The sequence below is a fragment of the Staurois parvus genome, unplaced genomic scaffold, assembly GCF_062004578.1.
Source record: "Staurois parvus isolate SC_StPar_1 unplaced genomic scaffold, SC_StPar_1.0 ptg000877l, whole genome shotgun sequence".
NCBI lineage: Eukaryota > Metazoa > Chordata > Amphibia > Anura > Ranidae > Staurois > Staurois parvus.
The window spans coordinates 737797-765111 of record NW_028318673.1 but is presented as its reverse complement, the minus strand read 5'-3'; the positions used below and the strand labels follow the sequence as shown (position 1 = coordinate 765111).

At 46.4% G+C, this 27315-nt stretch overlaps 1 protein-coding gene across 1 annotated transcript; it reads right to left on the bottom strand.

The window, feature by feature from the left end:
- Window positions 1-1657: 1657 nt before the first annotated feature.
- LOC149443086 (uncharacterized) lies at window positions 1658-21534 on the bottom strand. Its single transcript, XM_089655937.1, has 3 exons — window positions 21475-21534; window positions 15109-15250; window positions 1658-2761 (listed from the first exon to the last, which is right to left on the bottom strand). The coding sequence occupies exons 1-3, from the start codon at window positions 21532-21534 to the stop codon at window positions 1851-1853; spliced, it is 1113 nt and encodes a 370-aa protein (XP_089512063.1). The 3' UTR covers window positions 1658-1850.
- Between the last annotated feature and the right edge of the window lie 5781 nt (window positions 21535-27315).

Genomic DNA, 27315 nt, shown 5'->3' with positions numbered 1-27315 from the left:
AAAAGAGGCGTGGTCAGGAAGGGGGGTAAATCCTCAGGAGGGGGAGGGGTTAAACTCTCCAGTATCTTCCCAACTATAGAAGTTCCACTAACAGGTCTATAATTACTTGGGAAAGATTTTGTCCCCTTTATAAATATTGGCCCCACATTGGCCTTACACCAATCCAGTGGTACTATGCCAGTCATTAAAGAGTCCCTAACAATGAGAAACAATGGCTGTGAGATGACAGAGCTGAATTCTTTAAGGCCCCGTGGGTGTCTGCCATCCGGTCCAGGGGCTTTATTCACCTTTATTCTGTACAAATATTTCTGGATCATATCAATTGTGAGCCAATGTGGATCATCTGGGGGGTGTCAGTACCACCCCCATTATGGACAAGAGCCCCCCCATGCTCCTTTGTATACACAGAGCTGAAGAAGGGATTTCATACATTGTCCTTCTCTTTGTCCCCCCCCTCTAGATGGTTCTGTAAAGGGCCTACATGCTGGGACCGGACCTTTCTACTATTCATATATTGGAGGAATGTTTTGGGGTCGTCCTGATATCTTTCTGTCGCTTGTTTTCAGTTTTTGTGTCTTTATTTCCTTTTTGCATATTCTGTTCTATTCTTTGTAATGTGTAAACGATGATCGCGTTCCTTCATTGTTATATTTAATAAAAGCTCTTTTCTTATTATCTATAGCTTTTGTAACTTTGGCCGTAAGCCACATAGGTTGGATTTGTAGCCTTTTATACTTGTTGCCCATGGGAATATATTTTGCAGTGTGGTCACATACAGTCTTTTTGAAGAACTCCCATTTCTGTGTTGTGTTCATTGTGATGCCAATATTCCCTCCCAGGGATATTAGCTCTCTTAAAGTTGAGCGTTTTTATTTTCCCGTATGTGCTCGCTGTTTACAGCTAACAATAAATGAAATCATGTTATGGTCACTGCTACCCAGATGTTCTTTTATATGGACATTCGTAATAAGCTCTTCATGGTTTGAGATGACTATGTCCAGCAGAGCATCATTCCTAGTTGGGGCCTCTATGAACTGGACCATAAAATTGTCCTGTAGTAAGTTTATTTATTTTTGCCCTTTAACTGTTCCTGCAGTACCATTACTCCAGTCACTTTCTGGGTCGTTACCATCCCCCATTATTATCACTGTCCCAGCCCTTGCAGCCCTTTCCATCTGTGTGAGGAGCTGAGTCTCCACCTCCTCATTAACACTGGGAGGCCTATAACAAACTTCAATGATGACCTTTGTAGTACCGCCCCCCATGTGCAGTTCCACCCATAATCCTTCAGCCTCATCACACTCTCCATCAACTAGGTCCTCTTTCACACTCGCTCTGAGATCACTTCTCACATAGAGACAGACACCACCACCTTTCCTATTTCCCCCGTCTCTCCGAAAGAGAACCTAGCCAGGAATATGAATGGCCCAGTCATGTGAGGAATGAAGCCAAGATTCAGCAATACCAATTCAATCGTAGTTCTCTTCATGCACCAAACCTTCCAACTCACCTATTGTGCTGGGCACACTTCTGGTATTGGGGAACAAACACTTTCATTCACTGACACCTTGTCCATTCACCGACACCTTGTCCATTCACCGACACCTTGTTCATTCACCGACACCTTGTTCATTCACTGACACCATGTTCACACGGATTTTGTGTATCTTTTATTTTCCTACAAATGCTACCAATTCCACTGGTTGTTTGTAACATGGGAACCTTCTTATCATCTGCCATAGCCCTCCCCCCATTCCATCCCCTAGGGGTACTGACCCCTGTCTGATCTGTCTACCTCTTTATAATCCCAGATGTACAGGAAGACAGGACTTCAGTGAGGAACATTTCCCTCACTCTGGACAGGAAAGTGGCTTCACCCCCATGTGAGTTCTCTGATGTCTGTAAAGATTGGACTTATCTGAAAAACATTTTCCACACTCAGGACAAGAATATGGCTTTTCCCCCGTGTGAGATCTTTGATGTGTGTAAAGATGGGACTTCACTGAAAAACATTTCCCGCATTCAGGACAGGAATACGGCTTCTCTCCCATGTGAGATCTCTGATGTCTGTAAAGGCTGGACTTCAATGAAAAGCAATTGCCACACTCAGGACAGGAATACGGCTTCTCACCTGTATGAAATTGCTGATGTCTATAAAGATTGGACTTCTGTGAAAAACATTCCCCACACTCAGGACAGGAATACGGCTTCTCCCCCGTGTGAGATCTCTGATGTGAGTAAAGATTACACTTCACCGAAAAACATTTGCCGCATTGAGGACAGGAATACGGCTTCGCCCCTGTGTGAGATCTCTGATGTGTGTAAAGATTACACTTCACTGAAAAACATTTCCCGCACTCAGGACAGGAATACGGCTTCTCCCCTGTGTGAGATCTCTGATGCTTGCAAAGGTAGGACATCAGTGAAAAACATTTCCCACACTCAGCACAGGAATATGGCTTCTCCCCCATGTGAGACCTTTTATGCACATTAAGACGGCATTCATAAAGGAAACCCTTCCCACACTCAGTACAGGAGAATGTCTTCCCTGTTGGAAGGCCGGCCCGGTCCCGCACAGTCTGAGGTTCCTCAGGATACAAGGAATCCGATGGTCCATCTACACTGGGTGGTGCCGGATGGACATTGGAGGGAGCCGGGTTTTCTCCTGGACTATACTGTGTGATGTCCTCATCTTCTACTTTCCAGTCTGGAGACAAAGTGAGACAATCCTCGGAGGTTTTCCTCATCTCCCGGCCATGGACTAAAATACAAAGAGGATTACTAGACAGGAGCTGATTGGTTCCCCCAAACCAGGACTCCGCCCACATCAGGCAGCTTGGTCTTTGAGGAGCTTACAATTCCACCCTCAAGGGAACTAGGAAATGGCTCCTCTGATCTCCTACCAGGTCATTTCTTTATTCATGGACCTTAGTCAGAGAGTGAGGAAACAACCAGAACTATCTTTTATAGGAGGGACAGTGATGAAGGGATTATAGGACGAGGGTCCCCACCCCAACTATCACTCATCGCCATCTTCCCAACACAAGAAGTACTGCACTTCCTTATTTAGTCCATGATTTAGTCATGAAGAACAGCGGGGCTGAGCCCCACCAGAGGTCAGAGAGTGAGGATGGGGGAGAACAACCAAGATGAAGACTGGACTGATCCTGAAGACCACCATCATTGGGGTATTGACTCCTCCCTCATTATCACTTTCTGTTTAAGGGTGCAAAGTTGGAGGATGTTATCACATTATTATCACCATGTAAAAGTCTGTGCTCCAATCACATCATCCGATATAAAATGTCCAGCTGGGAGGAAATGGGGGGAACAAAAGAGAATCCATATTATGTGTATATATAGCAGTGGGGGCAGGGGGGAGAGCAGAAGTCATGACTATGGAATGTACAACACAGAGTATATAGTGCAGGGGTCAGGAGGATGTAATGTACAACATAGAGTATATAGTGCAGAGGTCAGTAGCATGTAATGTACAACAAAGTATATAGTGCAGAGGTCAGTAGTATGTAATGTACAACATAGAGTATACAGTGCAGGGGTTAGGAGGATGTAATGTACAACATAGAGTATATAGTGCAGGGGTCCGGAGTATGTAATGTACAACATAGAGTATATAGTGCAGGGGTCAGGAGTATTTAATGTACAACATAGAGTATATAGTGCAGGGGTCAGGAGGATGTAATGTACAACATAGAGTATATAATGCAGGGGTGAAGAGTATGTAATGCACAACAGAATATATAGTTCAGGTGTCAGGAAAATGTAATGTACAACATAAAATATATAGTGAAGGGGTCATGAGAATGTAATGTACAACATAGAGTATATAGTGCAGGGGTCAAGAGAATGTAATGTACATCATAGAATATACTGTGCAGGGATCAGGAGTATGTAATGTACAACAGAGTATATAGTGCAGGGTCCAGGAGTATGTAATGTACAATATTGTGAGGGGAGTGACTTTGGGTGGGGGGCACAGCCTCCTTTGGAGTGGTGGGGAGACCCCTGCTGCAGCTCCCCATATCCCTCTTATGTGTAAATCACCCTGTGCCTGTTAGGCGTACAGGGTGGAATGTCCTAGTATTGTGTAGACATGTATAGGTGGGGTGTGGGGGTTGTTCATTGTTTACTGTCATGTGGTTTCTCCATTGTTCTATTGTGTCTTCCTTGACAGCAAACTATTATGGGATGTATGTGTTCCTGTATTGTCTATTGCCACATGGTGTATCCCATTGTTCTATTGTGTGTGTATTGTCTACTGCCACATGGTGTATCTCATTGTTCTATTGGGTGTGTATTGTCTACTGCCACTGGGAGTATCCCATTGTTCTATTGGGTGTGTATTGTCTACTGCCACTGGGAGTATCCCATTGTTCTATTGTGTGTGTATTGTCTACTGCCACTGGGAGTATCCCATTGTTCTATTGTGTGTGTATTGTCTACTGCCACTGGGAGTATCCCATTGTTCTATTGTGTGTGTATTGTCTACTGCCACTGGGAGTATCCCATTGTTCTATTGTGTATGTATTGTCTACTGCCACATGGTGTATCCCATTGTTCTATTGTGTGTGTATTGTCTACTGCCACATGGTGTATCCCATTGTTCTATTGCTTGTGTTTTGTCTACTGCCACTGGGAGTATCCCATTGTTCTATTGTGTGTGTATTGTCTACTGCCACATGATGTATCCCATTGTTCTATTGGGTGTGTATTGTCTACTGCCACTGGGAGTATCCCATTGTTCTATTGTGTGTGTATTGTCTACTGCCACATGGTGTATCTCATTGTTCTATGGTGTGTCTTGGTTTGGTGGGGGGTGTTTCCAGCAGCCCTTCACTCTGATGGGATGGCCTGCTGATGTGTTTCCTGTTACTGGTTGTATTTCCCCGCCCTGTGTATATCTTGTGTTTGTGTTAAAATAAAGCAGTCTCACTTCCTGTCTTAAGAAGAGTCTGGTGCTGTCTATTTCCTGTATGGTCAGCGGTGGTGTCCGTGGATAATGTTCGGACAGGGAAGCGAGAGTCTAACGGAAATACTAGCGCATTCAGGGTCCGGTTCCGTTACAAATATAAATTATACAGTATATATAAAGTGTAAATGTGAACGCAATATTAAAAGTGGAAAAAAAGCAGCCAGCATATAAAGGTAAAACCTCAACACCTTAAAATGATAAATAGAAATAAATATGCAGCGCTAAAAACATATATCTTATAAAGGTAAGGGGGGCGCATGCGGGACCAGGACAGGTGATGGCCGTGTTCCTCTGAGGCTCCCTGCTTCCCTGGCCTTAGCGACTCACCCATGGCGCAGCGTCGGCCTCCGAGCGTCCCTGGGTGAGTCACCTCAGCTTTGCACCTGGCCCCCACGATAAGGGAAGAGACAATGGGGAAGATCGGGCGCTGGAAGCCCCCCTCTCGCCGAGTGAACCGCGGCCATCCCCGCTGCAGTGGTTCCTCACCAGGCTGCAATCCCCAGCCTCTATTACAGCTGAGACCCGGAGAACATGCTCCGGGCCCCCAGTGGTGGCCGGAGGTACTGCAGCCACCAGCTCTACAGTGCAGCCAGCATCCCCTGCATCCCCACGGTCCCCTAACCCCCAGATGAAGGATCCCGAGCCCCTGACACTGGTAGGGGGGGCAATAGAACACCCTTCGTTGAGCCATCCTCCCACTGTTCCTTCCACTCCTCACTCCTCATCTTCTCTCACGGTGTTTGCGTTGGAGGAAAAACGTCAAGTTTTTTTACGCAACATTACCGCCTCTATATCCACCGAAGTGGGCAAATTGGCTTTGGATCTTCGAGGGGAAATAGCTCAGATCGGTGAGCGTGCGGATCAATTGGAGAACAAATTTGATGAATTGGTGCAATATGTCCATGTCTTAGAAGAAGATAACGTGTATCTGAAACACACCATGTCACAAATCCAGCTCCAACAAGAAGATTTGGAAAACCGGGAACGTCGGCAGAACATCCATATTCGCGGTATGTCTGAGTCTATTGCCGATTCCCAACTCCGCCGACATCTCTTATCCTTTTTCATCGCAACCGCCCCCATGGTCCCAGAAGCAGATTGGCGCATGGACAGGACCCACCGATCACTAGGCCCTAGACCTGCTGATGGTACCAGACCTCGTGACGTCATCGTCCGTTTTCATTTTTTTGAAAGCAAAGAAGCCTTGCTAGCCTCCGTACGCAACAAGCCTTCCTTGGAATTTAAAAGGGACAGGCTCCAGCTCTTTTGTGTTCTTTCTCCGATCACCCTGGCCAAACGGCGGGCACTGAAACCAATCACCACGCACCTTCAACAACACCGTGTCCCTTATCGCTGGGGATTTCCCTTCAAGCTGGTTGTCTCCAAAGACAATTGCCAAGTTATTCTACGTGATCTCTTAGAGGCGGACTCCTTTCTGATGCAATTGGGACTACCTCCTCTACCAGAAGACGCCTCCTCATCACCGTCTACTCCATCTCGCCCTTCTGTTACTCCCAACAAGATTTGGACACCAGTTTGTAGGGGTCAGAAGCATTTTTCACGTACTCCACAACGTCCTTGTCCTCATTCCAGAGATGAGCCTACCTGATGCTCTTCTAGAGTGCTCTCCGGCAGATACTTCATGGTTGTCCTTTATTCCTCCCTTCTTCCCTTCCCTCCCCCCCACCCCCCTTCCCTACCCCCCCTTTTTTTTTTCCTGGCTGAGCCCTTGCTGGGTGCTTTCATTTGCTCTGATTTTCTGGCCGGGTTTGACGACTGTTATGTTCGGTTGTCGTGTTGCCCCCGATCCCGTCCAGCCACTGGCCTGGACGACTTGGGTATAGTTGTTTTTCCCAAGTGTATATCCTCACGGATATCTATGTCTTTTACTGTTATGTTTCCAGTTTATCTATTAATGTCATTTGTTTTTTGTTTAGTTTCATCGATGGTTTTCCATTTACCTTTCCTGCTGGTACACATGCTATATCTATTGTTATTTTGTGATGGCTTTGCGACTTATGTCATATAATGTCAAAGGCCTTAATTCCGTTCAGAAGCAGTGGATGGCTTTGAAGGAATTCCGATCTTCAGGAGCAGACATTATTTTTGTCCAGGAGACCCATTTTAAATCAACAGGCTCCTTTCGTTTTGCCTCAAGGTTTTTTTCCCAATCCTACTCGGCCTTTGACCCATCTGGGAAGGCTGGAGTGGCAATTTTGATTCGGACACATTGCTCCCTTCGGGTCGTTTCCTCCAGGGTCGACCACCATGGTCGCTTCATTATTTTAGAATGTACACTTGGTGATACTCCTCTTATCTTGATGAACTTATATGCCCCGAACTCAGGTCAGTTACAGTTTCTGACACAAACACTTACCAAATTAGGTTCCTTCCCTACTCCACACATGATTATAGGGGGTGATTTTAACTTAATCTTCTCACCACATAAAGATAGGAAGGCTCTTTTTGAGTCTACTCCCTCGAAGCTGCAATGTTCGTCTTCGAAATCTTTTGCGTAAGCTGATCAGGGAACATCGTCTCTTTGATGCATGGCGGATCCGGCACCCCCTTCACAAACAATTCACCTTTTACTCCACTCCTCATCGTAGTTATTCACGACTAGATCACTTTTTTATTTCAGCTCCTCTGCTCCCCCTTCTGGTTTCCTCTGATATCAACCCTATCACATTGTCTGATCATGCCTCCTTGACCTTAAATCTCTTTTTCCCTACTGTTAGGCCTAAGGTGGGTCATTGGAGCCTTAATGAAACCTTTTTAACCACGGAACATCTCCGTGCTGAGCTTTCACAGGGACTTGACATGTATTTCTGCCACAATGTAGGCTCTGTACCATCCAACTCAACCGTATGGGAAGCCCACAAGGCGGTATTTTGAGGTCTGTGTATCTCCATGGGCTCTCGCCTGAAGAAATCCTCAGAGAGTGCCAGGACTACCTTAGTCCACCAGTTAACTTTGGCTGAACGTAGACTTCTCGCAAAACCATCTATTTCTGGGCTGCGTAAAGTGACCTCTCTCCGTGACCGAATCAAGGCTCTTGATGCCTGTAAGTCCACTAAATCTCTTCTCTGGGTCAAGCAGAAGTTCTATGAATTTTCCAACAAACCTCACCGCATGCTCGTTATTAGACTCAAAGCCCAAACTCCCTCTACACTGCCGGACCATCTCATCCAACCAAATGGGGACCCTACTTATGACCCCAATGTAATGGTCTCCCTTTTTGGCTCCTATTACGAGTCCCTTTACAACTGTTTGACCCCAGATCTCCATCCTCCCCTCACAGAGACTTCTTTCGATAGGTTTTTTAATCCTCTACTATTGATGAAGCTATCGCCCTCTGACATCTCGGCCTTTAATGCTGACATTTCCTCTGAGGAACTATTTGATATAGTCAAACATCTCCCCTCATGAAAATCGCCGGGACCAGATGGACTTCCCTACTCTTACTACAAGACTTTCATTGGTATCCTGGCTCCACATCTTCTCTCTCTCTATCAGGATTTTTTCAAGGGTATTACTCCCCAGGCTGACTTTTCCTGTGCATACATTTCCGTAATTCCCAAACCGGACAAAGATCACTCTATTTTAGATAATTACGGTCCTATTGCCCTACTTAATTCCGATTACAAGATTTTTACTAATATCCTAGCCAAGCTCATACACAGAGACCAAGTAGGCTTTGTTCCTGCCAGACATGCAGTGGACAATACTAGGAGATCCATTGACCTGGTTGACTTGGTTAATCGGTCTGCTACGCCCACCATTTTATTGAGCTTAGATGCCCAAAAAGCTTTCGACCGCCTCAGCTGGCCTTATATGTTTATGGTCTTGGAGAAGTTTGGCTTCCGTGGCCCCTTCGTGGCAGCTTTAAAAGCTCTTTATTCTTATCCTTCCTCGCAGGTCAGATTGGCCTCCTTTCTCTCCCCTCCTTCCATATGTCGAATGGTACGCGACAGGGATGCCCACTCTCCCCTCTATTGTTTATCCTCTGCTTGGAACCTTTGGCTATTGCAATTCGGTCTCACCCCGACATACAAGGGATATTATCCCATGGCCATGAATACAAACTATCTCTATTTGCGGATGATATCCTCCTTACACTCTCGAATCCCCAAATCTCTCTTCCAGTACTGCAAAACATTTTATGTCAGTTTGGGACTCTCTCGGGTTACAAGGTTAATACTTCCAAAACTGAAGCACTTCCACTCCATATCCCACCAGCTGTTCTCACGTCTCTCCAGGAATCCTTCCCTTATCGATGGTGCACTCATTCTCTAAAATACTTGGGTACTAGTCTCACTTCCTCCTACGATTCTATATATGACGCCAATTTCCCCCCCTTATTTACAGCTATTTCTCGCTCCTTGAAATTTTGGGATACCCTTCCCATATCCTTCCTGGGACGCATCAATGTCATAAAAATGACTGTACTGCCCTAACTTCTGTACTTATTTGTGACCCTCCCCATTCCTGTTCCTATGTCCAGACTACACTCCCTCCAGAAATCCCTTCTACATTTCATCTGGCATAATAAGCGACATAGAATTGCACGTAGTGTACTACTCTCTCTGCGCTCTAGGGGAGGCCTAGGGGCACCGGATATCGTGACCTATTACTATGCTACTCATCTCCGCTTCCTCGCATCGTGGTCTTATAACCCTCCCAACCTGTGGACTGAGATCCTCTGGTCGACCTCGGCGGTGGACCTTGTCCCTATCTGTCATTTTTTCCTTGGCCCCATGCAATTCTCCATGAGTATCTGGCAGAAATGTAAGACTAGGTTTGCATTGACATCGGATTGCTCCCCACTGACTAATGTCCTCTTCAACCCCAGCCTTCCAGACAGTTTGGCCGTGTCACGGGTGCTCCCTTGGGTCACAGCTAACCTCTTCCAACTACGTCATTTAGTACACCCGTGACTCGGAGGCTGCATCCATTCGCTTACCTCCAGAAAAAGGATCTACCTTCCCAACACTTGTATATCTATCTCCAGATGCGCCACTTTTTCTCTACCATGTCCCCCACATTGACTCTTGGGAAACCCACTCCCTTTGAGCGTCTGTGCATACAGGGTCCACATCAAAGGGGCTCGATTTCTAATACATATAAACTTCTTATGGATGCCTCCCCCCTCTCTGACACTCACCACTACATGCGCAAGTGGTCCCAGTTTTTACAATGTGACATCGATCTGATGCAGTGGAGGAAAATTTGGGAAAACTCATGTAAATCTTCTGTCTGTGTGGTTTATAAGGAAAATACATACAAAATGATGATGCTGTGGTACAAAACTCCTGATGTAATCCATGCCTTTAATCCGAATGCTTCTTCCGCTTGCTGGCGTTGCGGGAAAGACCTTGGCTCTCTCTTCCACATTTTTTGGACGTGTGGATCCATCGTTCCCTTTTGGGAAGAGGTTTTGTCCTTTTTACAATTGCTATTGCATACCTCCCTTCCCTTTGAACCTCTGTACTTTTTATTGAGTCTGCCATTCCCAGGTCTTCCCAAAATGGCCAGGAAACTCACCACACATATCCTGACAGCGTCTAGAAGAAGCATTCCTATGTGTTGGCTATCCTCTATACCTCCTTCGATGCCAACTCTGTTTAAAATTATTGCTGATGTGAGACAGATGGAGTTCCTGACTGCTCTACACGCCTGTTCGATTGCTGTGTTCGAGGCAGTGTGGCACCCATGGGATAATTTCACTTCCTCCCACCTTTCTCCAAATGTACGGTTTTGATGGCCTCCTCACTGTTGCTATGTGACACTATGTCTGCATGTATATATATATACACAGTGGGGCAAAAAAGTATTTAGTCACCACCAATTGTACAAGTTCTCCCACTTACAAAGATGAGAGAGGCCTGTAATTGGCATCATAGGTAGACCTCAACTATGAGAGACAAAATGAGAAAACAAATCCAGACAATCACATTGGATGATTTGGAAAGAATTTATTTGCAAATTATGGTGGAAAATAAGTATTTGGTGAATATGAAAAGTTCATGTCAGTACTTTGTTATATATCCTTTGTTGGCAATGACAGAGGTCAGACGTTTCCTGTAAGTCTTCACAAGGTTGGCACACACTGTTGCTGGCATGTTGGCCCATCCTCCATGCAGATCTCCTCTAGAGCAGTGATGTTTTGGGGCTGTCGCTGGGCAACACAGACTTTCAACTCCCTCCAAAGGTTTTCTATGGGGTTGAGATCTGGAGACTGGCTAGGCCACTCCAGGACCTTGAAATGCTTCTTACAAAGCCACTTCTTCGTATGTTTGGGATCATAGTCATGTTGGAAGACCCAGCCACGTTTCATATTCAATGCCCTTGCTGATGGAAGGAGGTTTGCACTCAAAATCTCACGATACATGGCCCCATTCATTCTGTCCTGTACATGGATTAGTCGTCCTGGTCCCTTTGCGGAGAAACAGCTCCAAAGCATGATGTTGCCACCCCCATGCTTCACAGTAGGTATGGTGTTCTTTGGATGCAACTCAGCATTCTCTCTCCTCCAAACATGACGAGTTGTGTTTCTACCAAACAGTTCTATTTTGGTTTCATCTGACCATATGACATTCTCCCAATCCTCTTCTGGATCATCCAAATGCTCTCTAGCAAACTTCAGACGGGTCCGGACATGTACTGGCTTAAGCAGGGGGACACGTCTGGCACTGCAGGAGTTCCTGGCGGCGCAGTGTGTTACTGATGGTAGCCTTTGTTACATTGCTCTCAGCTCTCTGCAGGTCATTCACTAGGTCCTCCCTTGTGGTCCTGGGATTTTTGCTCACCGTTCTTGTGATCATTTTGACCCCACGGGGTGAGATCTTGCGTGGAGCCCCAGATCGAGGGAGATTATCAGTGGTCTTGTATGTCTTCCATTTTCTAATTATTGCTCCCACAGTTGATTTGTTCACACCAAGCTGCTTGCCTATTGCAGATTCAGTCTTCCCAGCCTGGTGCAGGTCTACAATTTTGTTTCTGGTGTCCTTCGACAGCTCTTTGGTCTTCACCATAGTGGAGTTTGGAGTGTGACTGTTTGAGGTTGTGGACAGGTGTCTTTTATACTGATAACAAGTTCAAACAGGTGCCATTGATACAGGTAATGAGTGCAGGACAGAGGAGCCTCTTAAAGAAGAAGGTACAGGTCTGTGAGAGCCAGAAATCTTGCTTGTTTGTAGGTGACCAAATACTTATTTTCCACCATAATTTGCAAATAAATTCTTTCCAGATCAGCCAATGTGATTGTCTGGATTTGTTTTCTCATTTTGTCTCTCATAGTTGAGGTCTACCTATGATGCCAATTACAGGCCTCTCTCATCTTTGTAAGTGGGAGAACTTGTACAATTTGTGGTGACTAAATACTTTTTTGCCCCACTATATATATATATGTGAAAACTAATAAAAATTGTTAATACAAAAATAAAAAATAAAGGTAAGTATAACCGTATATTATAAGTGGGCGCTGATATGAGCGCAAAAGTAGTGCAGTGGAAATACGTCTATGAATGACATAACAGTAATAACATGACAGTCCTAGTGAGTCCAATCACAAAATAATGATGTCCATCATGCAAGGTGATCCGTGCTTCGTGACCATCAATACTGGTGCCAAGATCTGGTGAGGTGATGCACTTACCAGTAGTACATATAATATGCGCATTATATGTAAATCCTTATGATGGGGTCATCGGATCTGGTCTGAGGCTACGGGGTCATCAGGCTCAGCAGTGGACACTCAAGATGATAACTCACACTCGGGGGTCTCACTCCGCTCACAGACTCATCAGGCAGCTCTAAGCATTGACTCCACACTCCTAAATGGCTCCACCTTGTGAGGCTCGCAATAATCAAGCCAAGATGTCATTTGCACCATTTTGCGCTCATATCAGCGGCCACTTACAGCTGCAAGAAAAAGTATGTGAACCCCTTGGGATTACGTGGAGTTTTGCATGAATTGGGCATAAAATGTCTGAATGTCATCTAAGTCACAACAATAGAAGAACACAGTCTGCTGAACATAATGCTACACAAACATTAGATGTTGCCATGGTTTAATTGCACATAACATGTAAACATTCACAGTGCAGGGAGGAAAAAGTATGTGAACCTTTGGACTTAATAACTGGTTGACCCTCCTTTGGCAGCAATAACCTCAACCAAACGTTTCCTGTAGTTGCAGATCAGACCTGCACAACGATCTGGAGTCATTTTGGACCACTCCTCTTCACAAAACTGTTTCCGTGTAGCAATATTCTTGGGATGTCTGGTGTGAATCGCTCTCTTAAGATCATGACACAGCATTTGAATGGGGTTGAGGTCAGGACTCTGACTGGGCCACTCCAGAAGGCGTATTCTGTGCTGTTGCAGCCATTGTTTTGTTGAATGACTTGTATGCTTTGGGTCATTGCCCTGTTGCATCACCCATCCTCTGCGGAGCTTCAGTTGGCGGACAGATGATCGTACGTTTTCCTGCAAAATGTCTTGATAAACTCTGGAATTCATTTTCCCATCAATGACAACAATCCCTCCAGGCCCTGAGGCAGCAAAGCAGCCCCAAACCATGATGCTCCCTCCGCCATGTTTCACAGTGGGGATGAGGTTTTGATGTTGGTGTGCTGGGCCTTTTTTTCTCCACAGTGTTGTGTGTTCTTCCCAAACAACTCAATCTTGGTTTCATCTGTCCACAGTGTATTTTGCCAGTAGTGCTGTGGAACATCCAGGTGCTCTTTTGCAAACTTCAAACGTGCTGCAATCTTCTTTTTGGACAGCAATGGCTTCCTCCGTGGTGTCCTCCCATGTACTCCATTCTTGTTTAATGTTTTCCTTATTGTAGATGTGTCAACAAAAATGTTAGCATGTGCCAGAGATTTCTGTAGGTCTTTAGCTGACACTCTGGGATTCTTCTTTACCTCATGCAGCATTCTGCGCTGTGCTCTTGCAGTCATTTTTACAGGACGACCACGCCTAGGGAGAGTAGCAACAGTGCTAAACTTTCTCCATTTGTAGACAGTCTGTCTTACCGTGGACACATGAACATCAAGGCTCAAGGAGATACTTTTGTAACCCTTTCCAGCTTCATGCAAGTCAACAATTCTTGATGGTAGGTCTTCTGAGAGCTCTTTTCTGCGAGGCATGGTTCACATCAGACAGTGCTTCTTGAAACCAGTAAACCCAAAACAGGTGTGTGTGTTTTTTAAGGGCAGGACAGCTGTCAGCAACACATCCAATATCATCACACTGATTGGAGTCAAGGTTGGCTCACTCCTGGCTCCAGTTAGCTCTGGGAGAAGTCATTAAGCTAGGGCCTCACATACTTTTTCCTCCCTGCACTGTGAATGTTTACATATTATTAGCAATTAAACCATGGCAACATCTAATGTTTGTGTAGTATTATGTTCAGCAGACTGTGTTCTTCTATTGTTGTGACTTAGATGACGTTCAGAGCACATTTTATGCCCAATTCATGCAAAACTCCACGTAATCCCAAGGGGTTCACATACTTTTTCTTGCAACTGTATGGTTATACTTACCTTTATAAGATATATGTTTTTTAGCGCTGCATATTTTTTTCTATAAATTATACAGTGTAAGGGTCAGGACTTATAATATTGGTATTCAGTAATCAGTGGAAGCCGAAATGTTTACTGTAGACAAGTTGCAGAGATCCCACACCGCTGCCTCCCATCTCCTGAGACTGCACTCAGTGACTTGGGTCTGAGACACTACAGACATATCCCTCCACCCGGCACAGCCAGCAGATAACAGAGAAGGTCCCCTGGAGGAGTCAGGCACAAGGCAGGAGACCCCAGTCACATGTCCTGGGTGCCTACATTATGCAATGCTTAGAGTAAAAATCAACATTTTGCTGCCAGCTGAACCCCAGAACCTCCATAAATCCAGTCTAGATACATAAATTGTGTCTGCAGCACAGAGAAGGAAGATTATCCGAGAGAAATCCAGGAATACAGGACGGGGAACACAGCTCAGGAAAGTGACCAGGGGATTACAGGCTGATATCACCCAGTCCCCGCCCTACTCTGGACCAATCAGTGAGCAGTATGGGTGGAGGAATGGATTTAGTGTTCATGACCCACCTGTGCTGATCTCTGTAGGAGTGTCCTCCTCTATAAATGTCCCCGTTATTCCATCCTCCTCCATAGACTGCTGATCATCCCTCACATACGCCTCTTCTTCTTCTGCTTTCACCTCAACTTTTATATCTATCAGATCTTCAACCTAAACCAACGGAAGAAAAGAAAATAACATCTGTAAGACATAAGTGTTAATATTGTTACATCACATAAAAAATCCACACATTGTCTCTATGAATCCATGTTCTAGATGCTCCATCCCACCAACCTTGTAATAGTGAGGGATGGTGTGACCTTCCTGTGTGGAATCCCGGGAATACAGAGGACGGGGACATCTCTCTGGTGGGTTCCTGTAGCTGGATGACTCCACCATGGTGTCCTGGTACAGATCTTTGTGTTCTTTTAGAAGCTCTGACTCCTCCATCCCCCCATCCTCATCCTCGTCCTCTTTTATCTCTTCATTAACCTCAACTTTAGGATCTCTCAGGTTTCCACTCTGAATATATAATAAAAATGACATCAATGGTAACAATGCAGATAATGTACAGATCCTAATGATACTATCAGTGATTGTTCCTCATCTACCTGATGATGGTGAGGGATGGTGTGACCTTCCTGTGTGGAATCCCGGGAATACAGAGGACGGGGACATCTCTCTGGTGGGTTCCCATGACTGGATCCATCTGTAGGAAACACACACACTGACTGAATCCATTGTTTCTATGTGTTTATCAGATGATGGGGGATCTAGGTGGATCCTCCGTACTGCTCTCTCCTTTACAATAAAGTCTCCTCTTACCCGGTGATGTGAGGGGCGGCTGATTGTCCATCATGACGTCCTTGTAGAGATCCTTGTGTCCTTCTAAATACTCCCACTCCTCCATGGAGAAATAGACAGTGACACCCTGACACCTTATAGGAACCTGACACACACAATGATACAGTCACCATCCAGACACATCCCTTGTCTGTTACTGGAGAATGTCCCAGAATTCCCGGCACCGCTCACCTCTCCTGTCAGCAGCTCAGTGATCTCTCTGGTGACTTCTAGAATCTTCTTCTTCTTTCTCTCTTCTATCAGGGAGGGAGGTGGAGGCAATGTGATGTCATATGATCTCCAGACTTCACAGGAGGAAAACTCTACATCTGAACACAAATAGTCACATCAAATGATATTCCCAGAATCCTCCTCACCTCTCCATTCAGGTCTCCATTTTATTAAAGCCCCACTTCAGGCTGAGGTATAATTCCCCCCCACAGGACCCCCACACTACGCAGGGTATAGGCTTGTTGCAGCATTCTGATGTCATTACATACAACGCAGGACCAACAGTCCCACTTTACATGTGAGGATACCAAGGGGCCCCACATCCTAAGAGCATCAGGAAAATGTCAGATGGAGGGACATTGGGAGGAGGAGCTGTGAGGTCAGTGTGATGTCATAGGATTCTCTGACTCTGAATGGAGGGACATTGGGAGGAGGTGCTGTGAGGTCAGTGTGATGTCAGAGGATTCTCTGACTCTGGATAGAGGGACATTGGGAGGAGGAGCTGTGAGGTCAGTGTGATGTCATAGGATTCTCTGATTCTGGATGGAGGGACATTGGGAGGAGGAGCTGTGAGGTCAGTGTGATGTCATAGGACATATAGACTCTGGATGGAGGGACATTTGGATGGGGAGATTTGAGGGGTCCTCTATATGAGGCTCCTGTATAAACCAAATCCTTGTTCCTGGGTGCGTCCTACCTCTCCTAAACTGAAGAGTGAACTTTGACCTTTACCATCCAGAAACTTGTCCGGAATCTGTGGAAGTAAGCTGTCATGTGATCAGGTGACGTGCGGAGGAACGGAGTGTAAATAGCAGACAATAGTCTCCATCATGAAGGAGATGAGGGGGAGGGGAGGAAGTCACTGAAGGTGACCATAGATCCATGGAAATTCAGCGGGTTCAGCAGGGATCGCTCACATTTCCATCCATGTGTGGTCACTGCTGGATAAAAGCCACTCCCCCAGCAGCTGCAGCCAATAGCTTCAGTGCTGATCCGTGTATTCTGAGAGCGGAGGAGTCCCCCCATTGTCAGAATACAAGAGTGCAGCGGGGAGGATTCCCCCATCCACCTCCAATGTGTGGATGGGGGAATCACTTCAGGTTTTATGGTCATCCCGCTGGTTGAACAATAAAACTGAACCATGTAGGCCAGCTTTGGGGGCAAATATATTATCATCAACTCCTCCCCCTGAAGGGGTTCATCTACATATTACCTCCTCTGCTGCCACATCCAGGAATGTCTCCTCTCTACTTCCTTATTCATGGAACTTCCTGTCTGGGTAGAAGTCAGAGGACAGACATGACGGGGGGTTACTGGGTGTAAATAGAAAATAACATCGTATTACCTCCTCTGCTGCTACTTCCACCAAGGTCTCCTCTATACGTCCTGCCTGTACCTAACATCACTTCCTGTCTGTACCTGACATCACTTCCTGTCTGTCTTCCATAGAGACTTCCTGTGTGGGTAGAAGTGAGATCCCCACCTTGTGGAGATCAGAGGAACTGCAGCCCCGAGAAGCGTCTGGTAGTGTGACCCCGGCTTTGTGCTGGGTGTGTATGGACTGTAGATCCTTATAGAGGGGTCACCTCCACTCCCACCAAGGGGGACAGAAATATATGACTGCTCGGGGGACACATTTTGGCTCCTTTGATTTTGCAGTAAATGTGATTGCATTAGTCCCGTTGATTTTCGTATTTCCATGTAATAAAAGGTGTCACATGATGTCGGGTTCCCCTTTCTCTCCTCCCTGAGTGTGTATTTAGAGGCGGAGCTCCTGCTGGAATGGCGGTTGGAGGCGGAGTCTAGGAGGGAGACTGACAGAACCCGCAGCAGACTTGCAGGAGTGAGCGAGGAGGATCCGGTTCCTTTACCATCGGAGATGAGGAGAGTGTGAAGGATGTTTGTGACTCTGGGAGCTGAAAAGCTGGGAGTCCTATTGGTGTGGTGAGGGGGAAGAACTACTAGAGGGCGCCCTCACCATCCAATGTACAAGAGGTGGAAGAAGGCGTGGCTACACTACAGCCAACATAATTTGGAGGGCGGAGCACTTTCGCACCTTATCAACTTTTCAATGATTGGTGGATTTTTGGAGTAAAATAAGTTGATTGAAGTAGATGCAAAGTGGAAGCGGTGGACTTGCAGAGAACACTATACTGAGCACACAATATTGTCTGTCTCCATGGATTTGCACAGGATTTGAGATGATTTCCTATAGCAGCAAATCTGATGAGATGAATGAATGTAGCGCCCCCTCCTGGTCAGGTCTAGGATGTGTAGTCAGGTAAAGCATAGCTGTGTTTCTCTGCTCACCAGAGAGGCTGTCAGGTAAATTCAGTCGGTAGTCTGAGTTACAGAGAGCTGTGATTGATTAGTCAGGTCTGCTCATGCTGCTCTGGTTCTGTTGGAGTTTGTCTGAGTTCTGCCCGCCTTCAGGAAGCTATGAGAGTCTTCCAGAACATGGGAATTGGCTAGACAAATGACCAGCATGAATATGGATACAGTCCTGACCAATTGCAGGGGAGGGTGGCCCCATTGCATGCTGGGAGTGGTATTTATACTCTGAGAGCACATGGGTTCAGTGTCTTTCCTCGGAGAGGATTGCACCAGACAGGCTGGAGGCAGGCTGCCTCACCTGGCACTTGCTGTTATGTGGCCTCGGGTGGGTGACCTGAGGGCCTGAAGTTAGAGAGAGTGACCCTGATTCTACAGTAAGCTGACTGAGGGGAGCTGTCTGCCAAAGCTCTGTCTGGTATCACTGGAGAGAGTGGCTTGGAAGATTGGAAGGAGGCAACCATTCTGTCCTTGGACCTGTGAGTGCAAACTCTGAGAGATCTGGGGGGCTCTGTGTGCTTGTTACCCCTCTGGTGCTTGATAGTCAGCCTGGGTCTGAGAAAGGGAGCCCTGCCTAGTGTTCTGCAGAGCTTGTCCAAGTATTGCTACTGCTAATGGGACTTCGCTCTCCTACAACTACTTGCTGCTATTTGTTACTGAGAAGTCTGCTATCTCCTGTCAGCCGAGACTTCACAAGTCTTCTACTAAGAGATCAGCTAGATGTCCTCAGTGTGAAGAGTTCTGATTCTGGAGGATCCGACTACATTCCCCATCCCTATCCCCAGTTCTACAATAAACTCCAAACACAAAACATCCCCTAGACTGGTCATTGGAGACAACGAGCAGAAGTGTGTGTGTTTGCCTTGCTGTGGGGCAAAGCAAAGGGAAACCAGGGGCAACATTCAGCTCCTTCTGAGGTAGTGCTACATGAAGTCAGTGTAAAGTGGAAGCAGTAGATCTGCAGGGAACTGCATCTTGAGCACAAAACACTTTGCTGTATATGGATTTGCACATGGTTCAGTATTCTTAATTTACTGGCAAACAACACAAGATCAATGAAGTAGGTGTAAAGTGGAAGCAGTAGATCCGCAGAGAATTATATTTTGAGTAGGGATGGGATGACGGTTTGAGTCAAACATAAGTTTGAATCGAACATTAGCCATTTGAGTGTTCACCATTATGCAGGAAGTTTGCCCGCGTGCCCAAACAATGTAAAACATGCTTTGTGATTGGCCAAAGCATTGCACCTGACCACAGGTCACATGCAATGCTTTGGCCAATAACAGCTTAGTTCTCAGGAAGAGCCATGATTGGCCAAAGTGCTGGCCATATTGAACCACAACATGCAGAAGAGGTGGTGGAGTGGATAAGTCAGTCATCCTCATCCTCTGTCATCCAGGCTCATACTATTTTGCCTTCCACCACAGCTGCCAAAGTGTCCTGTTCCTCCGGCTCCTTGTCCACCACAGCTGCTCCTTCCGTAGCCCCACCATCATGCATGGAGGAGTCACCAGAATGATTGGATCATAGTGTCAGTCCCATGCTGCTGGAGGATGTGCAGCAATCTGAATGCTGTGATGTTGGTTCCCAGGATGAGGAAAGGAGTGACGTGAGCCTAGAGAGAGGAGGTGCCAGTGAGGGAAAAGAAATGGTCAGTCCTGTTCCCCCAGCCACAGCACACTGCCAAGTTGGCTCCATTGATGAGGAGGAAGGGGATGATGAGGTCACTGACCATACTTGGGTGCCTGAGAGAACAGAGGAGGACAGTGAGGAGGAGGCAGAACTCCAACAAGGCAGGATGTCCTCCAGGGACAGGCATAAGGGCAGCCAACCAATGGCATCACACGACAGAGCTCCACAGGTGGGGGGCGCTGCTGACTCCATGCAGACTTCCACAAGTTCTCTGGTGTGGGCTTTCTTCAACACATGTGCAGCATTGCTGTTTGCAGTCTTTGACTGAAGCAGACCAAGCGTGGCCAAAACACCAGCCACTTGGGCACCACATGCTTGACAAGACGTATGATGAGCTGCCATGCAGCCCGCTGGTAACAGCACCTGAAAGACCCAGAAAAAGTGCAGACTTCTTGCTCCTCATCTGGGATCTCTACTGTAAAATGTCAGGTCTTCTCAACAGCCTCCACTGAGAGGAGTGATGGTACAGCAGTGGGTGGCCCATCTGACAGCAGGACACCACCTGTTCATTTCAGCAGGAACATTTCACTACCCCATTTGCTGAACCCTGAAAAATAGACTGTCCCACCCATCCACATTCTATCCTGGCCAAATTGCTGCGTTACAACTGCTGCCTTTCCATCTGGTGGACTCTTCCCCCTTCCGGGAATTTGCAGAATGTTCTGTATCACAGTGACAGGTTCCGAAAAGACAATTTGTTTCATGCAAGGCCATTCCAGCTCTGTACCATCATGTGGAAGGTCATGTTTTGGCCTTGTTGGACAAGGCGGTCAGCAGCAAGGTCCACATTACTGACACGTGGTCCAGCAGGCACCGTCAGGGATGGTACATATCCGTCACGGCACACTGGGTGACTCTGCTAGCAGCTGGGAAGGATGCAGGACAGGGTTCAGTTCTGGAGCTTGTTCCACCACCATGCCTCCAAAAACCTGGTGGTGATTCTGCCACATCTGTCTGTTCCACCCCCTCCCCTTCCTCTTCCTCTATGGCCTCTTCTGCTGAATTGTCCTCTGAACCAGCAGTGCTCCGTAAGCGTTCAAGGGGTTCTGCAAGCAGTCAGGATAAAAGATGCCATGTGGTGCTTCAGCTGGTCTGTCTAAGGGACAGGAGCCACACCAGGACACAGATTCTGTCAGCTATGAAGGGGCTCTCCGCCCTCCAACAGGGACACTTGACACATTTTCCATGCTTGGCACACGTCCTGAATTTGGTGGTGCAGTGCTTCTTGAACAGGTACCCAGGCTTTCAAGATCTTCTGAGGCAGGCCAGAAAAGTCTGGCCATTTCCGGTGGTCATACACGGCCTGTGTTCAGTTGGCTGAAATTCAACCTGCCCACCAACCGACTCATTTGTGACATGTCCACTCGGTGGAACTACACTTTGGTAACACGGCAGTGGCTGCACATGCAGCAGAGGGCCATCAATGTGTACCTGTGTGAAAATGGCACAAGGACAGGCTCAGGGGAGCTTGGCTTCTTCTCACCTCACCAGTGGCTGCTGACAATGGATGCATGCACTGTCCTGTCACCATCTGAGGAGGCCACAAGGATGGTGAGCTGTGACACTGCATGCATCAGTGACACTATCCCTGTAGTCATCCTGCTGGAGCACACGCTGCATGGAATCATGGACAGGGCACTGGAGGCAGAACATCGGGAGGAAGAGGAGGATTTCCTGTCCTCTCAAGGCCTCCTTTATGCAGAAACCATTCCTGCGGGGCCACAGAACACACAGAAGGAGGAGGAAGTGGAGGAGGAGGAGGATTGCAGCAGCATGGAAGTAGAGGATCACATAGAGCAGTCTTCAAGGGACACTTTTCAGTCCCCAGAACCCAGCCAGGAGTAGTACATGGGTGGGAGGAGGTAGTTCCTGACAATGTCATCCTCAGTGACCCAGAGGACTCAGAATCTCCTGCCTCCTCAAACTTACACTGCATGGGCTCCCTGATTCTGCAAAGCCTGTGTAAGGACCTGAGGATTTGTGTTATCAAGAAGAGGGATCAATACTGGTTGGCAACCCTTCTTGATCCACGTTACAAGGGTCAAGGTGCAGAGCTCATCCAGTCTTCCCAGAGGGAGCAGAGGATGAAACATCCTGAGGATGCCTTGAAATTGTGTAACACCTTTCCAGACACAGGGAGGTCACCATTTCCTGGACAACGTGTTTCTGAGGCTTCATTCTGTCAAAGGAAGAGCGGTGGAGAAGGCGGCCAGCTGACCGATTAAACAGTTCTTTAGTCCTCAGCGCCCAGGGCTGTTAGGTTTAAGCACCCATCGGCAGGGTCTGCATCATATGGTGCAGGATTATCTAGGGGCAAGAACAGACTTGGAGACCTTTCCAACTGATCATCCACTGGGTTACTGGGTCTTGAGGATGGATCACTGGCCAGAACTTGCTCAATATGCCATCAAGGTACTGGCCTGTCCTGCATCCAGCGTGCTTTCTGAACGGACATTCAGTGCTGCTGGAGGTTTTATGCATTTACCTGAATGACATCGATTCATTCAGGGGTTTTTTGTGCTTAGCTGTGATTTGGCTACAGCTAATCACATGACACAGCTGGACTGTGATTGGTGCAGCTTGTGCATGTGATCGCTGTGACCATTCACAGCTAGACACACTTGTATACAATGGTTGGCATGAAAGGAAGCCATCCATTGTATACAACTGTCATGTGACCTACAGTGATTGGTCACATGGCACTGGCAACGGGGCCGGTACACAAATCTGTCATCGGCCGTGTCTGAGGTACATGGCCGGTGACAGATCGCACCACAGCCCTGCGGGGTGCACGCTCCAGAAAGGACGCCATATGGCACCACCTGGAGGGGCGAGCTGTTCGTCCAACCGCCATCTGGCTATAGACTGGGCAGCAACTGGTTACACTGCAGGGGGTGATCTCAGTGGAAAGAGTGTCTTCAGTGGGGGAGGGGTGACAACACTAGGGGAGAGGTGTGTCCTCAGAAGGAGAAGAGTGTCCCCAGCACAGGAAAGGAGGGGGAGGAGTGTCTTCAGAGGAGGAAAAGAGAGGAAGGAGTATCTTCAGTGGAGAGGGTGTCTGTAGTGGGGGAGGGTGTCCTCTGTGTGGGGGGGTGTCTTTAGTGGGGGAGGGTGTCCTCTGTGGGGGGAAGAGGGTGTTCTTAGTGGAGGAGGGGAAGGGTTTTTTGGGTAAATGACACCAGATCAAAGTCCTCCTGAGAAGTTCCTAAAGACAGCTGTCTTGTCTATGTAAAAAGATAACTTTAGCTGAATATTAGAAGCACAGCATATTCCAAGGGGGCTATGAGGTAAACTGACCCCAGCTTTGTTTGTGGACAGGGAGGAGTCCAGTGGTCTGTTTGTGGACTGGGAGGAGTCCAGTGGTCTGTTTGTGGACAGGGAGGAGTCCAGTGGTCTGTTTGTGGACAGGGAGGAGTCCAGTGGTCTGTTTGTGGACAGGGAGGAGTCCAGTGGTCTGTTTGTGGACAGGGAGGAGTCCAGTGGTCTGTTTGTGGACAGGGAGGTGTCCAGTGGTCTGTTTGCGGACAGGGAGGAGTCCAGTGGTCTGTTTGTGTTCAGGGAGGAGTCCAGTGGTCTGTTTGCGGACAGGGAGGAGTCCACTGGTCTGTTTGCGGACAGGGAGGAGTCCAGTGGTCTGTTTGTGGACAGGGAGGAGTCCAGTGGTCTGTTTGTGGACAGGGAGGAGTCCAGTGGTCTGTTTGTGGACAGGGAGGAGTCCAGTGGTCTGTTTACGGACAGGGAGGAGTCCAGTGGTCTGTTTACGGACAGGGAGGAGTCCAGTGGTCTGTTTGTGGACAGGGAGGAGTCCAGTGGTCTGTTTACACAAGTCCTAAACAAAAGCTCCATTGTTCTCTGAGTTTCATCTCTCCAGAAGGAAGAAGCTGCTCTGGCTGTACAGATCACACAGGTGGAGTCTACACTGCAGTCTGCATTGTCAGCCGAGCAGCTGAAGGAGTCCAACATCTAACCGTCTACTATTCAGGCGTACTCTTGGAGCACCACCTACACAAGACTCACCTCGTCCATCTAGACTGCTCACTAGAGCTTCTTCTACAGCCTCTGAGCCATCACTTCCCTCCTCTGCTGGAGGCACTTTATTAGGATCTATAGAGGGACAACACTGGCCTCGTATTGTCCATCAGAATCAAGGAAACAGCAGAGATCCAGCCACAGGGGAGGTAGGAAACATCAACGCTGCAACAAGGGATCTCCCACTCATCCAACCATCCCAACAGAAGCCAGCTGATAAGGGGGGATGGGTGGTCATTATGGACACAGCCTGTGATGACAATGAGACACTGGAGAGTGCAAAATCTGGTGCAGCTCTGCATAGGAACCAATCAGCTTCCAGGTTTTTTGGCAAAGCTTAATTGAACAAGCTGAAGTCAGAACCTGATTGGCTCCCATGCGCAGCTGCCCCAGATTTTGCACACTCCAGTTTTAGTAAATAATCCCCATTGTGTCCATCTGAGATGGTTTGTGCCAGATGCTGAGACATAGAGAGGGAAATGGGAGCTAATAGGCTGCAGGAGATCTGCCAAGACATAGAGAGGGAAATGGGTGCTAATAGGCTGCAGGAGATCCGCCAAGACATAGAGAGGGAAATGGGTGCTAATAGGCTGCAGGAGATCCGCTGAGACAGAGAGGGAAATGGGAGCTAATAGGCTGCAGGAGATCCGCTGAGACACAGTGTTAGAAATCAAAATTATGATTCGGCACTTATACTGATGGCAAGCTTGCAAAATATTTGTTTTTTATGATTAATCATAATTAATATTAATATGTGTGAATTGTCGCCTTAAACCGATGATATTTACTTCTTCAGTAAAATAGCTGAGACCAAAAGATATAGAAGTTAAGCTGAGACAGTAAATAGGAATGAGTTGGCTGAGACAGTAAATAGGAATGAGTTGGCTGAGACAGTGAATAGGAATGAGTTGGCTGAGACAGTAAATAGGAATGAGTTGGCTGAGACAGTGAATAGGAATGAGTCGGCTGAGACAGTGAATAGGAATGAGTCGGCTGAGACAGTGAATATGAATGAGTTGGCTGAGACAGTAAACAGGAATGAGTCGGCCGAGACAGTAAATAGGAATGAGCCGGCTGAGACAGTGAATATGAATGAGTTGGCTGAGACAGTGAATAGGAATGAGTTGGCTGAGACAGTGAATAGGAATGAGTTGGCTGAGACAGTGAATAGGAATGAGTTGGCTGAGACAGTAAACAGGAATGAGTCGGCTGAGACAGTGAATAGGAATGAGTTGGCTGAGACAGTAAATAGGAATGAGTTGGCTGAGACAGTGAATAGGAATGAGTTGGCTGAGACAGTGAATAGGAATGAGTTGGCTGAGACCACCTAGACCAGCTGAAGACCATATTTAGGTATAGCTGGATAGACGTCTCTGGTAGTAACATGTGAAAGGCATTAGGAGGACTCATTATAGACTTACTATTACATTATGTATCTGTATAATATCTGTGTATTTAGTTACGTTTCTAATATTGATGTATATATAGATTAGTGATTATACATTGAAGTTATATTATCATTTATATATAACAAGCTGAGGTTACATCATCAGGTTACAATATTATGTACATCAGCATCCATATGTTCCTGTCCATCAAAGACATCATGTGAGTGTCCCCCCCCCCCCCCTTCTATGCCATACAAGGTATGAAGAATCTCTCGCTATGACACTCATGCTGCATAAAGGGGGCTGGAGGGACAGAGGTGGTACTCTCACACGCTACACAACACTCTGACACACATACATGTCTAGGACATTCTGAGAAGCTGCAACAGGTGCGTGCTGCAAGATCATCACTTCCGTCTATTTCTGGCTTCTTCACGAAGTCTCGAGAAGGACAAGGAGAGCATGAGAAGGACAGACGTCCATGAAGGACAGGACAGCACACGGCCGGACATCTATAACAAAAATGGTGACTTATCTTTACACTTCTGCTTGATATTTCTACAGTAGTTGTATCTCCATGGAACTGTTCATGATACGCTTTACATTGTTATTTCTACAGTAGTTGTATCTCCATGGAACTGTTCATGATACGCTTTACATTGTTATTTCTACAGTAGTTGTATCTCCATGGAACTGTTCATGATACACTTACATTGTTATTTCTACAGTAGTTGTATCTCCATGGAACTGTTCATGATACACTTACATTGTTATTTCTACAGTAGTTGTATCTACATGGAACTGTTCATGATACACTTTACATTGTTATTTCTACAGTAGTTGTATCTCCATGGAACTGTTCATGATACACTTACATTGTTATTTCTACAGTAGTTGTATCTCCATGGAACTGTTCATGATACACTTACATTGTTATTTCTACAGTAGTTGTATCTCCATGGAACTGTTCATGATACACTTACATTGTTATTTCTACAGTAGTTGTATCTCCATGGAACTGTTCATGATACGCTTTACATTGTTATTTCTACAGTAGTTGTATCTCCATGGAACTGTTCATGATACGCTTTACATTGTTATTTCTACAGTAGTTGTATCTCCATGGAACTGTTCATGATACGCTTTACATTGTTATCTCTACAGTAGTTGTATCTACATGGAACTGTTCATGATACACTTTACATTGTTATTTCTACAGTAGTTGTATCTCCATGGAACTGTTCATGATACACTTTACATTGTTATTTGTACAGTAGTTGTATCTCCATGGAACTGTTCATGATACACTTTACATTGTTATTTGTACAGTAGTTGTATCTCCATGGAACTGTTCATGATACACTTTACATTGATATTTCTACAGTAGTTGTATCTCCATGGAACTGTTCATGATACACTTACATTGTTATTTCTACAGTAGTTGTATCTCCATGGAACTGTTCATGATACACTTACATTGATATTTCTACAGTAGTTGTATCTCCATGGAACTGTTCATGATACGCTTACATTGTTATTTCTACAGTAGTTGTATCTCCATGGAACTGTTCATGATACACTTACATTGATATTTCTACAGTAGTTGTATCTCCATGGAACTGTTCATGATACGCGTTACATTGTTATTTCTACAGTAGTTGTATCTCCATGGAACTGTTCATGATACACTTTACATTGTTATTTCTACAGTAGTTGTATCTC